Genomic DNA, 13,122 nt, shown 5'->3' with positions numbered 1-13,122 from the left:
ATGTGGGGCGGAGCTATCAAAATAGGGGCAAGACCCTTTTGGGGTAGGGGCGTGTTTGTTTTGGTGATTTCAAATATCAACATTGGCTACCAGAAATCACTTACTCTGCCCTTAAAATCCAATTTTTGAAGGCAGATTATCTGGTGGGAGTAAAAAAAGAAAAACATCTGCAATTCCATGGTTTAGCCACTAGATTCCTATAGAGCTCTATATAAAAAGGCTTTTAGACATACATACTTATTTTTGTTAAGTTGTGGCTTTTGGATATATATTTAGACATTCTCAAAGACAAGTTTTTGTAAAGGATTAGAATTGTTTGTTTGAAACGTTGGTGTGAAATGTTAGTTTTTGCATTAATTTTAATACAGTCAAACCTGAACACAGAGAAAGACATTTTGTTACACATAACATCAAAATTCAACAAAAATGTAACAAAGATGAACAGAAATGCTTTATCAGAAGTTTCAACCTCTTATTTGAGTCTTTTGGCTCAATTTTGCCATATTGTTACAGCCACACCAGTTCATTTGTGTGTATATAACAGTGTGTTGTGTGTGTGTCTGTCTATCTGTGAATGTTTGTTTGAGTATGTGTGTCTGTTTTTTTTCTCTTGAAGTTTTAGAGTGTCACCCCTTCCTTGGTGTCTGTTTTTACTGCATTGTGGCTAAATTATTGATTTTATTTCACGTATCTGCAAAAACATACTTTGTATTACAGTCACACGTGATTCTGTTGTTGTGAGAGGGATGCTGTTTGGTGCTGGTTGTATTTATTTGTGATGTGTTGTAACCTGTTGATGTTTGTATTGTTAATTATTGTTGTTGATCACTGAAGAGTTGCCACAGATACAAAAAGAATTTCCGAAAGGACAATAAACTAAACTAACTAACTAACTAACACTAGTTCATATATGTGTGTCGGTGGGTGGAGTGTGTCTGTTTTGCACTCTTGATATTTTGGAGTGTCACCCCTTCATTGCTGTGCACTTCTTTTCTGCATCGTGAATGATTTGTAGATTGTACACAAAAAAAACTCTGTATTTTCGTGTTTTTGCGTATTTCCCATTCATTTCCAATGGCGGTCATTTTTGACCACGAACAACACAAGTGTGATTATTATTTATTTTTTTCTTTACGGCCATTTAGCTTTTTCGAATCAAGTCCACGATTTTTTTTTGGTCACATAGTGTCTGCCATAAAAGCCATCGAGTTTCGTATCATTCTGATTAAGTAGCGAGAAATTTCTAAAAAAAATTTCCAGTCTAAAATGACCGAACACCAGAGGGTTAATAGTTATATTTAAGGATGCTGTTCAAGCTTACTATCTTAAATGTAGGAAAATGCAACCCTGAAGAAGTAATCAACAAAGTGGGCTGCAGTCCTTAAAAAAACACCATGCCATATTTTCTTTAAAATATTTATTTCACGCTAATACTTCAAATCTATTAATTAGCATATAACTTAAGACTTGCTGATATAAAATTATAATTAACCTTTATTTGGACTATTTCTTTATTGCACAATGCACATTTATTAATATTATGCTTAAAATGTGTTTTAATATCACTATTAATAAAGATTGTATGATCTTTAAATGCTAGATTTTTAAAGTGTCCTGCAATAGCTCCACTTTAGCACAATCAAATACACTTAAGTATATCTTTAGTTGGACCTCAGCACTACTTCCGCACAATTACATTGCATTAAGCACAAAATTAGTTGTTCCAATTTAGCAGACTTTATGTATACCAGTTTATTATACCAAAAATACAATTGCAGGGTATTTTTTATAAAGCACATAAAAGTATTTGTAGTATACTTGGCACAAAACAAATGTATTTCAAATACATTTTAGTACATTTTTTTTCACTAGGAGTCTTATCTATATGTTAAACATGTTTGTAGCAAACAAATCTTAATGCACCAAACTACTAAAAACTGCACTAAATTTACAAAAACGGGATAACAAATGAAACCAGGCACATACATACAGGATCACAATATTATTTGGTTTGTTATTTTTTGACACTTACATTTACAACTAAGAGTGAGTCATGAATGAGAATCATTTAAATAAGAAAATGGTGTATAACACCATTTCTCTTATTAAAACAAAAACATATTTTGTCATTATTTCTTGACAATCTCTGAAATATATTTTGAAGACAATGTTTAAAAAACTAAAACAAGGAGAAAAAAAGAACACTGAAAGACTTAAAATTATGAAAGAGAATACAATAACAATTGCCTACTAAAACTAGTCAAAGTGTAATAGGAACAAATTTACATGATGGCTACATTAGTTTTTGGTTTTTACATTAGTTTCTCTTTGAGACAATAAGTCTTTAAAATAGGTGAAGTACGCTGATTGATTTCCTTTTTAACTTCTCTCCTCACAGAACCATGATCTCAATTCAAATTCAGTCTAGAAATGCGAAAGCAATAAGGAGAAATACTACCAGCAACTGAACATTTCTTTGTGCTCATCGACTCTCTCTCTTCCAAACCACAGCCATGTTCTTGTCAGTAAGGGCAACCAAGTAATGTAGATCAGGATCCATGGCAATGCCGTTAATAGATGGCCCCTCTAATGCACCCATTCCAGCTCTAACCGGTGATGGCCACTCCAGCACCTGAAATAACATGAGCAAAAGAGGACAATGAGATCCAGGAGCTCTGTATTCAAACATCAACAGCAACCACTCCTCTGGAGTTCACATGCTGAAAAGATAGGATACCTTCTAAAAGGATTGGATGCATCTATACTGTAGCTAATAGGATTATTTTAGTGAGAGATAATGCCAGATTATTTGAAGTGGATTATCATCTTTTCTGCATGACAGAAAAAAGTTAAATAAATAAAACAAAACTGTGAACACATGCCTTTTGGCACATTTAAGATTATCATTAATTCCCAATCCAAGATTTTACATTTAACACATACCGTATGTATCTCTGACCCAGCAATGATGAACTTACCTCAGTAGCTGAGATTGTTTTTCCACTCTTGAATTTTTCCATCATGGTGTCTGTGATATGGTACATCCATAGCCTGCCTTGCTCATCCCCACATACCACATAACCATATCCTACAAGAAAAAACAATCACGCATCAGTTTTGCTTTGAGATTTTCTGCATATCTGAAGTCATATTTCTGGGCTGTTTGAATATGCATAAATGCAGAGAAATCTCACTAGTGATTTGGTACATTATTAATAAGCACGGTCTAGAAAGAGTCTGCATATTTTTTACTAACAAAGAAATAAAAAAAAAAAGTTTTTTTTTTTCTACATTGACATTTGTCCATATGATAGGGCTGCACAATAACAGTAATCACATTGTTTTGCTTAATAAAAAAAAAGTGTTAACATAATGTGGAATTTGATGAGTTAAGGCCCGTTCACACCAAGAACGATAACTATAAAGATAACTATATTAGCGTCCACACCAGCAGATGATATCGTCTGTTTATTCCAAGCGCACACTCGTCTGCCGCTTTAAATTCTCGAGCTTGTGACAGCAGGATTGATTCTGATTAGCTGTCAATGTTTTTATCGTTCATCAGCTGGAAAAAAATCGTTCTGAAAGTGATTCCAAAGATATCGTTTCTCTGTGCCTTTATTGTTATAGCTGTGGTGTGAACAGGCTTTTAGGCTGGCCACACACTTGAAGATTTTAAGGCTGATTTTCAGAACCCTGAACCCTCTGTAGAGTTGCTTTGCAACAATTTGTATCGTGAAAAGCGCTGTACAAATAAACTTGAATTGAATTGAAATTGAACGATTGGCGGGGGACCGTGGCCCGATTCGAGGCTTGTCGCAAACGTTTTTTTTGTCCAAAAAATCCTTTATTGTGTGGTGTCATTACGATGATTTAACTGCTCCTGATCGAGACGGAGCGTGTCTGATAGTAGGCTTGTTTGAGATGAGCAAAATCTGCGCAGAACCGATCACCGGTGATCACCGCGAGATGCATGCCGGTTAGAAAAGTGTCCGAGTTACGTCCGACTTGCTCTGATGTCATGCTGACGTGTGCCAAAAAACTCTCACGAAGGTGAGGCGGCTGTGTAGGATAGTGCAGTCGAGCGCAGTTGCTCTCCACCGACTGCGCTGATCAAAAGCATGATGGGAAACGACTGACTGACGACACAACTCAATGCTCATTGGTTCAGACAACCGTGATGCTGCGTTTTCTTCTAAAATGTTTAAATTTTTTTATCTGGTTCCATGCGATTATGTATTTAAATTATGCATGAATGTTCCCAAACACTATGACAGTGCGATCTCTGTGTGAGTTATGCGATTGTTGTCATATTTCTATAAAAATCTAAAATACATGTTTGTATCAAAGTAAAAATGAATGATAAATACGCCTTTCGTATGGAATTAAATAGCAAGCACTTTGAGTGTCTTGTTCATCATATTTATTTTTATATAAAGGCAACAGAACTGAAATTATATCATGTTAATTAGCAACACAGCATGTGAGTGAGAATAACGCAGTATCCGCCTTTGATCTCGTAGGTCTCTGTTCACTTCGAGAGGTTAGAACTGTCCTTCTTGACTGCGCTTATTTCACTCCTCCCCTCACTGCAGCCGCCTACTCTAGCCTACATTTCAGGCGAGGCGATGCGAGGCGCATCTCAAACAAGCCTATTTTGATATTTACGGCTCTTGATCAGGCTGCCTTTGACGTGATACCTGCAATAGCCAATGAGAGTGAGCAAGCGTCACCTACCGGATGTTGCGTGCTTCTATAGCTGAAACTTGGCAGCCACAAACATGCCACTAAAGTAGAGTACTGAGAAATAACATCACCATATTCTTTTTTTCGGTTTTGTTTTCCATTGTACATCAGAATGCGTGCCAGGAGACCCAGCTGACGATGTCGATTGTCCTCAATGTGTTTTTCTTCTCTAGTTACGTTTTATCTCGCGAGTCTCCATGAGATCTCGTGTCACTGTGAAATCGTTCCTACGATCGTCACGCGGTCTGGCCGAACCATCTAGTGTGCGCATTCAGAGGATCATAACGCTAAAAATCGGTTGAAACTGTCATCATGTCTGTGGTCTCCCATGGTTTTAAAATCGGTTAAGATTTGAAAATCGTCTAGTGTGTCCCAGGCCTTAATATTAGGAATTTCACTGGTTTAGCTATTGACAGAGCTTTTTGTTTTACAAGTTTTCATAATGTAGAGAGTGTTCATTTATATAATAAATATAATACATCAGGAAACTAGATGAGGTAAAATAAACAACAGAAGCTGGTGTTCTAAAACGACAATCGTGAATATAAATTAAAAGAAAAGATCTGATTGGGGAACCTAAACTCAGGCAACTGCAAGCCTGAAAGCTTGTGGAGGCTTGTAACAAAATCCCTTTAAGACAAGTTATTTCACTCGGCGGCCATCTTTGTAACGCCTCTCGGGCATGCAAGTACAGCTCCTATATATTATTTGAATGGGAAACAAAATTTTCAAAAACTGTTCGCCAAGCTTACGATTAAATTTCATATTTGAAATCACCAATGAAATCTGACAACAACTGTCTCATAAATGTTGTTTCTTATGCTCCTCGAGAGCGTTTCGAAAGCATAACCGTCTGTATGGTACTTTGATGTCATACACCGATCGGTCTGTACACGCAAACAAAGCCAAACCTAGATATTTTAGGCAATATAGAAATCCTGGCCAGGACGCGTCCTGGGAAAATTGCACGTATGGTCACCCTAGCGTTGCATTCTTCCCCATTCAAAACTATACGAGTGACACATGTTGGGTATTCTATAGTCTTTGTATAGTATTTTACCAATGTAAGATAAAAATTATGTTTAATTAACTGAAGCAGAAATCATGATTACAATTAAAATACAATCGTATTTTAATTGTGATCATGATTTCTGCTTCAATTAATTAAACTTCGTGCAGCCCTACCTTATGACATTTAATACACATAGGACTTCTAACGGCAGCTGCAGTGACGCGCTGACTTTACCGATTATTGATTGGCTCTTTTACTCAAAATGCGGGGCTTCCTTCGATAGAGCGGCCATATTGAGCATTGCATAGGGTGACCATATGTGCCATCATGAATACCTGGACAGGTGCCTAGAGACAGGTATGGGACGTCCGTGCTGGACCACTGCAGCTCAGCCAGCACAACAGCTGGCACCTCTTTCTTTCTGCCATTCCAAGAAGCCCGTGTGGCCCTCCAGCTCCACAGGTAGATCGAGCCCTGCATGTGGCTCTTGGATGCTGGGAGGAAAAATGACAACCATCATTATTCAACTAGGCCTTCAATATCAGACAGAACAAAGGCCAGAATGCGTTAAAAGTAAATTTCATAGAGTATACTAGGCACAATTTTAAATGGAAAATTTACATGCAAAACTACCAAAAAAGACGACCCTGAAGAAATTATTAGTACAAACATTTTTACATACTTTTAAAATAATGTTATTATTGTTAATAATATTATTATTACTATATACATAGTAGGAAGTTACCTAGCTGGGACTATTTTCAGGCGCTGTGTAATATCAAAAAATATCAGAAAATCGCAACTTTTCATTTTCCTACAGTACACGATGTAACTACAGAAGAGTCAAGTTTTAAATAGGAAAAATATAGAAACTCTTTGGTCATTTTTGAGTGAGATGCTAACGGTCTAATCAGATTCAATGATCTATGCTAAGCTAAGCTAAAAGTGCTACCACCAGACCCGGAGATCGGCTGAATGGATTTGAAAACGGTAAAACTCAACTGTTTAACTCTAGGGGAGTTGGAAAATTAGCCTATTTTCAAAAATAGTGGAGTGTTCCTTTAAATAGAAAACATAGGTTATATATTAAATATATTATTTGGTCAACTAGTCCTAAATTTTTCTTACTGTTTACTCACCCACTATATCATCTGAGAGGAAGCTCAGTCCATCAATAGTCCGGTAGGTGTTTTTCTTGTCCTTTTTCTTGTAAACTGGAAACACAATCTCCATCTCCTCATTTCTGAAAAGCCATGTAAATTACATTAAAGTAACACACACAGATTAATCAGCAGAGGGATGATGATCATTTCTGAACTGATGGAGAACTCAAACCTTTTCTGTGTGTTTTTGCTGAGCTGGATGTCAAAGATATACAGCCCGTCATCACAGCCCGAGAGGAGGTGCGCGTCTGGAGACGTGGGGAGCAGAGAGAGATGCAGAGGAGTGGAGCAAGTCTCCAGGACTAGCAGCTTACTGTAAAAAAAGAAATACAAGTGTAATGCAAAGGTTTGTAAGAATGCAAATGCTTCTGAACAAAAATGCAGCACATTCTATCATTCTAAATGAAGTATTAAAAGATCCTGAACAATAAATAAACAACCTGATTTTGAAGTTGTAATCACGATCCAGTCCACCAATATCCCACAAAAAGATCTTATTTTCATATGTCCCAGCTGTAAACAGAAATAAAGTGATTTTTAGTTACATCTATATAGCTCAACTAAAGTCTCATTGTGTTCACTGATTGCTTAACTCACTGAAGAGAAAGCTAGCGTTGCGTGGACTGAAGCGCATAATGGAAATGGCACGTCGACTGGCACGAAACTCTCCAAATGCCAGGTTGACTCTGGGGTGGATAAGCTTCACCAGACCCCTCTTACCCCCAGCTGCCAGGATATTGCAGGGACGGGCAGAGCCACCTGTCCTGGACATCAGCACCGTGGACCATGCTAATGAGAAGAACTCCTGCAAGACAACAGTGGATGCAACATTACATTTACAGCCACTGGATGCCAGTCAAATGCAGCCCGTTTGCTTTTAACAGAACAGGCTACTGGATTCTTCAGCATCAGTAGCTATGTTCATAATGGAACACATACTGAATGGAATCTCTCTACATACACATTGTCTTTTTCAATAGTATTTGGAAAAGTAGGCACTATGCAATCATTTTAGCTGTTGTGGTGCCACCCAGTTCATCTTAGAAAAATCATGTTTTAAAAAAAGAATTTAATATTACTTCCAGTAATATTAAATCGACCAATAATCAGTTTTACCTATATTTTTAACGACAAAGAAGATTTTTTTTTATCTGATAGTTTTGTTACGTCAAATCCACTGTTTCAAGAATTGCACACAAAACTGCCATTTTGTGGAGCTCCACACATCACATGCGGACAAAAATATATTCATCATGGCCACGAACTGAGAATTTTTCCCCTCATTTTAGTTAAATCGCAGCCATGTATTAAGAATTTGTTCCCATAATTACCTGTCTGTTTTTCTTTTTTAGTAAAACATGGCCATGTTAAACTAATTTGTTCCCTTGTTTTGATTTAATTAAAACGAGTGAACAAACTTCTACAACGTGGCCCCAATTTACCAATACGAGGGAACGAATTCTTAATTCGCGGCCATGATATATTTTTTACCCTCATACCATGTGCAGGGCTCCGTACTGTAACAATATTAATAACTCTGCTAACATGCCATTCTTAACGGACTCTAATGTTACGTATTTGCTGTTTTGTTTGTTATTTTACTGAAAATGTATAACTATTCCAGTAAATTAGTTGTCTCTACTCCTTAGCCTAATAAACAACACCTCAACCTTCATTTTAAACTGTAGTTTAAAACAAATGATTACATTTATGCAAAGTTGATTTACTTGTTATTTGTTTCTCCATTTGTAAATAGTAGACTTTGTCTATTTTTTTTGCCTGCTGTTTTATTGTTGTAAAAATAAAATGAGTAATATTTCAAGATGAACACTTACTGGACTGAAGCAACTTAGGTTTACTTGATTACACAATATTTTAGAAAATAAAAAGTTAAAATATACGAGTATTTAATATGATACATCAGGGTTTTGAGGAATGTTTATTTGTACATCCGTCAATCATTATTGTATTTCAATGCATTTTATGTTTTGCCCCCACAATAAGCTTTGATCATAAAACATTTAAATATTCTTACTCAGACATTACTGGGACATTTAGAGTAACAACTGATATTTATATGCATTTTATGCAAGTAATCTGCTGTGTTCTTATAAAGATCACATTGATTTACATTACAAGATATCAGAATTTTATCATGCTTTTTGGACATAATACATATCAGAAACTGCACCAGAATATACATTTTTGCTCAATTTGGGCCACTGAACAAAATAAGTGTTTAAAGCTCCAAATTCTCCTATAATCATACTATAATGAACCACACAAGCCTGATGTATCAAATATGACACTCAACAAAATGACGCCGATGGCTTTACCTCATTTTCTTTTGTTGGAGTTGTGTCTGTGATTTTGCCTCCTTCTTCATCACTGCATGTCAGTGACTTCAAATATTCCTTTGCAATCATTTCAACCTAAAAAAAAAAAAGAAGCATAAACGGAATGAGGTGAAATGCAACCAAATTTAAGTAAGGTGACCATACATCTTTTTCATACGTCTTTCCTGGACATGTGCTGACCAGGATTTCTAAACTGCCTAAAATGTCAGGGTTTTGACTTTGTTTTCAAACTTGCTGTAGTAGTTCAGTAGTAGTTTGACCAAAAGTGTGCTGGCATTGTACATCAATCGTGGCGTCCAAGATGGGATCTACAGAGAACGCTCAAAGGAATGCAAACACATATACATATATAGTATGAGAATTGTAGAGAGCATGTCAATAGTGAAAGTGAAAGTGACGTGACATGTGGCCAAGTATGGTGACCCATACTCGGAATTAGTGCTCTGCAATTTATCCCATCCAAAGTGCACACACACAGCAGTGAACACACACACACCGCGAACACACAACCGGAGCAGTGGGCAGCCATTTTTTGCTGCAGCGCCTGGGGATCAGTTGGGGGTTCGGTGCCTTGCTCAAGGGCGCGCCTCAGTCGTGGTATTGAAGGTGGGAGAGAGCGCTGTACCCTGCCGGTACGAGTCCGACTCTCTAACCATTAGGCCACAACTTCCCCACAATAGGAAAATAAAGCTAAAACCCATTAGGCAATTAGGCGATTTAGAAACTGGGCCAGGACATGTCTGGGGAAAAAGAGGACATATGACCATCCGAGTGAAGTCTCTATGAATTCAAAATCTATGTCAGGACCACTAAACACAATATTCACACTAGAGTACCCACCCTCCACTTTGTGTATTCACTCAAGGAATTTGGACCATATTTGATTTGGGTGCAGGCAGCATGAACAAATCGCTTCTCTACAGCAGCCAGACTTTGTGCTGTAATGGGATCAGGGAGACTGAAGCTTCGTTCCCACACACCAATCACCTAAAAGTTACCAAAAAAAGCATATTTAAGACACATCGCACAGACAAACTGTTTTCGCTGTGGTCAATGGTTGAAAGTGACAAGTGGAAGAGTCAGTTCTCACCCTCTTCCTGAGGATCTCGGTGCTGCCATGGCGAATATGATGGGCCGTAGAGCTGATATCCTTCCCATTGAATATCCTCAGTTTAGGTAACAGGAAGATCACTTTGTGTTCATCATTGACCTAAAAAACAAACAAAAACATAAAACAATTCATAGACACAACAAGACCCACAGTGTCTAAAATGCCACTAAAGATGCTATTGATTAAAAAAAAACTGTGATTAAAACGTGAGGATTGAATTTCAGAGCATGATTCTCACTGTGAGGTAGAGGTTGTCCTCTAGTCGAAGTTCCTCTACGTTTCTCAGGGCTTCCAGTGACACTACATCCTCCATATCATTGTTTGAGCAGTTAAGGATCTTCAGGGAGGGCAGACAGAGGCCTTTGGGAATCTCCTGCAGCATGTTCCCAGACAAATCCAACTGCTCCAGACTACACAGTTTCGATAGCAGAGGCACAGGCAGATCCTCGCCCTTCAGACCCATACGTGAGAGACTGTGCAGAACAGAGATGACATGATTACATCAGAGCAATATTTTTAAACAATTCAGTTTTTAACATAAGGCCATTACAATAGCCTTTTCTATTCTTTAAAACCATAACACACCACTGTGTGCCCAGGAAACACAAAAATGACTTTCTTACTTGAGGATCTTGATCTGTTCCAATCTGTTTGTCTTTGGAGAGCTCTTCTCCAGTAGTATCTGCTCTGTTATCTTCTCCATGGCTGCACAGTGAAAATGTGAGTATTGTGTCTAATCAGACCTTATAAAGGTGGGCTGTATTGATAACAGGTTTCAGAGACGTAGTAAAACTCTTGCTATTGGATGTTTAGGTGTCAGAACCACAATGTATCTGGTATTGTTATGTAATGATACAGGACAAGTGGCCTATTCACGCCCTATGGGGGCTCTGAACACAGGAGATCGCCGTGAAACTTTTGTAGAGACTAGAGAGAAACATAATTTGCATCCTGTTAATACGGGAAAGGGCCAAGTAAACAAAGAAAATGCGTGGTTATAATGCCGAAACCAATTATTATAACTTATTAAAAACTCAAATTAAAAGTAAAGAAAAAAAGTAAAAGTAAATTAGTAAAATGACGCTAAAAGCAATTTTGAAAGCACAACGACGAAGATATTTAAATGTTGTGCATATTTTCTTTATAACGAAACGTATTTATTAAGTGCTTACAACAATTGACTGCTAAATTCGTAACTGCATGTTCATTGTGCGGTTGCACTTAGGTTTCTTAAATGAAAGTTTTACAGACAAATGTATTGGGTTTAAATCGATTTACACAGCTTACCTCTAATGTACATGCGGAGCAAGAGATCTTTAAATATATAGTACTCGCAGTCACGTGGATTAGAACGGCAGATCGTTTTCCCGGGAAAATACAAATGAACTTTGACCGTCTTTGACGTAAAGTTTGGTTTTGGCGTCACCATTCCGCCATATTGAGTGTGGCACTGTAGTCAGAAAATTTGAGGATGCAGCTACCATAGATATTTATATTCATATCTATGGCAGTTACTGGGGGAAGAAAAAAACAAGCACACTTATAAATATAAACCAGTGGTTCTCAACCAGTGGGCAAATTTCCAAGGGGCCCCAATAAGTCTTAAGTTATTTAATGTAATTATATTAATATAATCTAAATTAAAAAGCTTAAAAATTAAGATGTGCCATCATACGACATGACATCATATTTTGAGTTTTTGTTTTTATTACAGCAGAAGAAGCAGAGGTACATATCAGCTTAGATATGAGGGCCTTTTAATACAGGAGCCACAAGGGTTGAGAACCACTGATACCAAATCAAAAATATTTTAAAAAGTTATACATTTAATGTTTTAATGTAAAAGGCTCACAAATAATGGCATCTTTGCTGAATCATAAGACCTCTTGGATTAAATTATGAAGGGCATGGTTTCATAATCATGTTTTCGACCAACCCCCTAAAATAGCTTTTTTTAAATATATATATTTAGAGCAATTTCTGTTTGCTCTAAATATATAAGGGAATCATTAAATCATGGATGTATATTTAAAGAAAAAAAAAACTAGTTCGATATTATTGCAGCTCATATAATATCCTTTATTCATTCACACAAAATAACAACACAAAATAAAAGAATATTAATTTATTAAGAGTTAAAAATAATCAGTTTACTGTTGTTTGTAAAGAAAACAGTACATACATTCACATATCAAAGCAAAGGCAGCTTATAGAGGTACACCCTTAAAGCTCAGTGCTATATCTAGCAACTCTGAGCCCAGTTTCTCCTGCTCTCCTTCCTTTAGAAACTCCTCAGACAGCTCCCGGAAGGTGCTGCACACTCTGCGCCTGTGAATGTCTTTCCTGTGGATGGCATGTTTCCACCGGTGAGGTGACGTGCCATAGAGTACAATCAGTGATCTGCGTGGTGAATGCACGGCTACTCTCACCTCCCCATCGTCCATGTCTCCCCAGCCTCGATCTAAACTCATCGTGAGGACAGTGTCTGAGAGCAGGTTAATGGTGACCAGGTGCTCTCCCCACAGCCAACTATCATCGTGAGGGTCAATGGCAGAGCCTCTGAGGGGATCATAGTCTAGATTGCACTGCTCTACTGGTTTGAAGGAGGCCAACTGAGGTGCCTTTGACATCCTGTCCACCAGGTGACGGCTCATAGCAGGCAGGCCAGTGAAGTTTCCTACACAAACACGTTTCTTGAAGTTCACCTTTGGCCCAAAGTCCTGTGGATATATA

General features: G+C 37.5%; 2 protein-coding genes across 2 annotated transcripts in view; both read right to left on the bottom strand.

Annotated features, from left to right (window-relative positions):
- Positions 1–2,256: 2,256 nt before the first annotated feature.
- Positions 2,257–11,843, bottom strand: LOC107710709 (leucine-rich repeat and WD repeat-containing protein 1-like). Its single transcript, XM_016515543.1, has 13 exons — positions 11,677–11,843; positions 11,013–11,094; positions 10,628–10,862; positions 10,369–10,488; positions 10,119–10,265; positions 9,258–9,353; positions 7,519–7,726; positions 7,362–7,434; positions 7,094–7,234; positions 6,898–7,001; positions 6,094–6,252; positions 2,979–3,088; positions 2,257–2,632 (listed from the first exon to the last, which is right to left on the bottom strand). The coding sequence occupies exons 1-13, from the start codon at positions 11,816–11,818 to the stop codon at positions 2,483–2,485; spliced, it is 1,767 nt and encodes a 588-aa protein (XP_016371029.1). The 5' UTR covers positions 11,819–11,843; the 3' UTR covers positions 2,257–2,482.
- Positions 11,844–12,547: 704 nt separating this feature from the next.
- Positions 12,548–13,122, bottom strand: part of LOC107710716 (alpha-ketoglutarate-dependent dioxygenase alkB homolog 4-like) — a 5,801-nt gene continuing 5,226 nt past the window's right edge. The window contains exon 3 of the mRNA XM_016515549.1: positions 12,548–13,109. Within this exon, the coding sequence (XP_016371035.1) occupies positions 12,597–13,109 (513 nt within the window). The 3' untranslated portion in view covers positions 12,548–12,596. The remainder of the gene's footprint in view (positions 13,110–13,122) is intronic.

The sequence above is a fragment of the Sinocyclocheilus rhinocerous genome, unplaced genomic scaffold, assembly GCF_001515625.1.
Source record: "Sinocyclocheilus rhinocerous isolate Xijiao unplaced genomic scaffold, SAMN03320098_v1.1 scaffold597, whole genome shotgun sequence".
Taxonomy (NCBI): domain Eukaryota; kingdom Metazoa; phylum Chordata; class Actinopteri; order Cypriniformes; family Cyprinidae; genus Sinocyclocheilus; species Sinocyclocheilus rhinocerous.
This window is presented reverse-complemented; position numbering and strand designations above follow the sequence as displayed.

Coding starts and splice junctions, on each gene's coding strand:
- LOC107710709 (XM_016515543.1), bottom strand. CDS start 11,818: ATGGTGACGCCAAAACCAAACTTTACGTCAAAGACGGTCAAAGTTCAT. Junction 10,863..11,012: donor GAACAGATCAAGATCCTCAA/GTAAGAAAGTCA, acceptor TGTTCTGCACAG/TCTCTCACGTATGGGTCTGA. Junction 2,633..2,978: donor AAACAATCTCAGCTACTGAG/GTAAGTTCATCA, acceptor ATGTTATTTCAG/GTGCTGGAGTGGCCATCACC.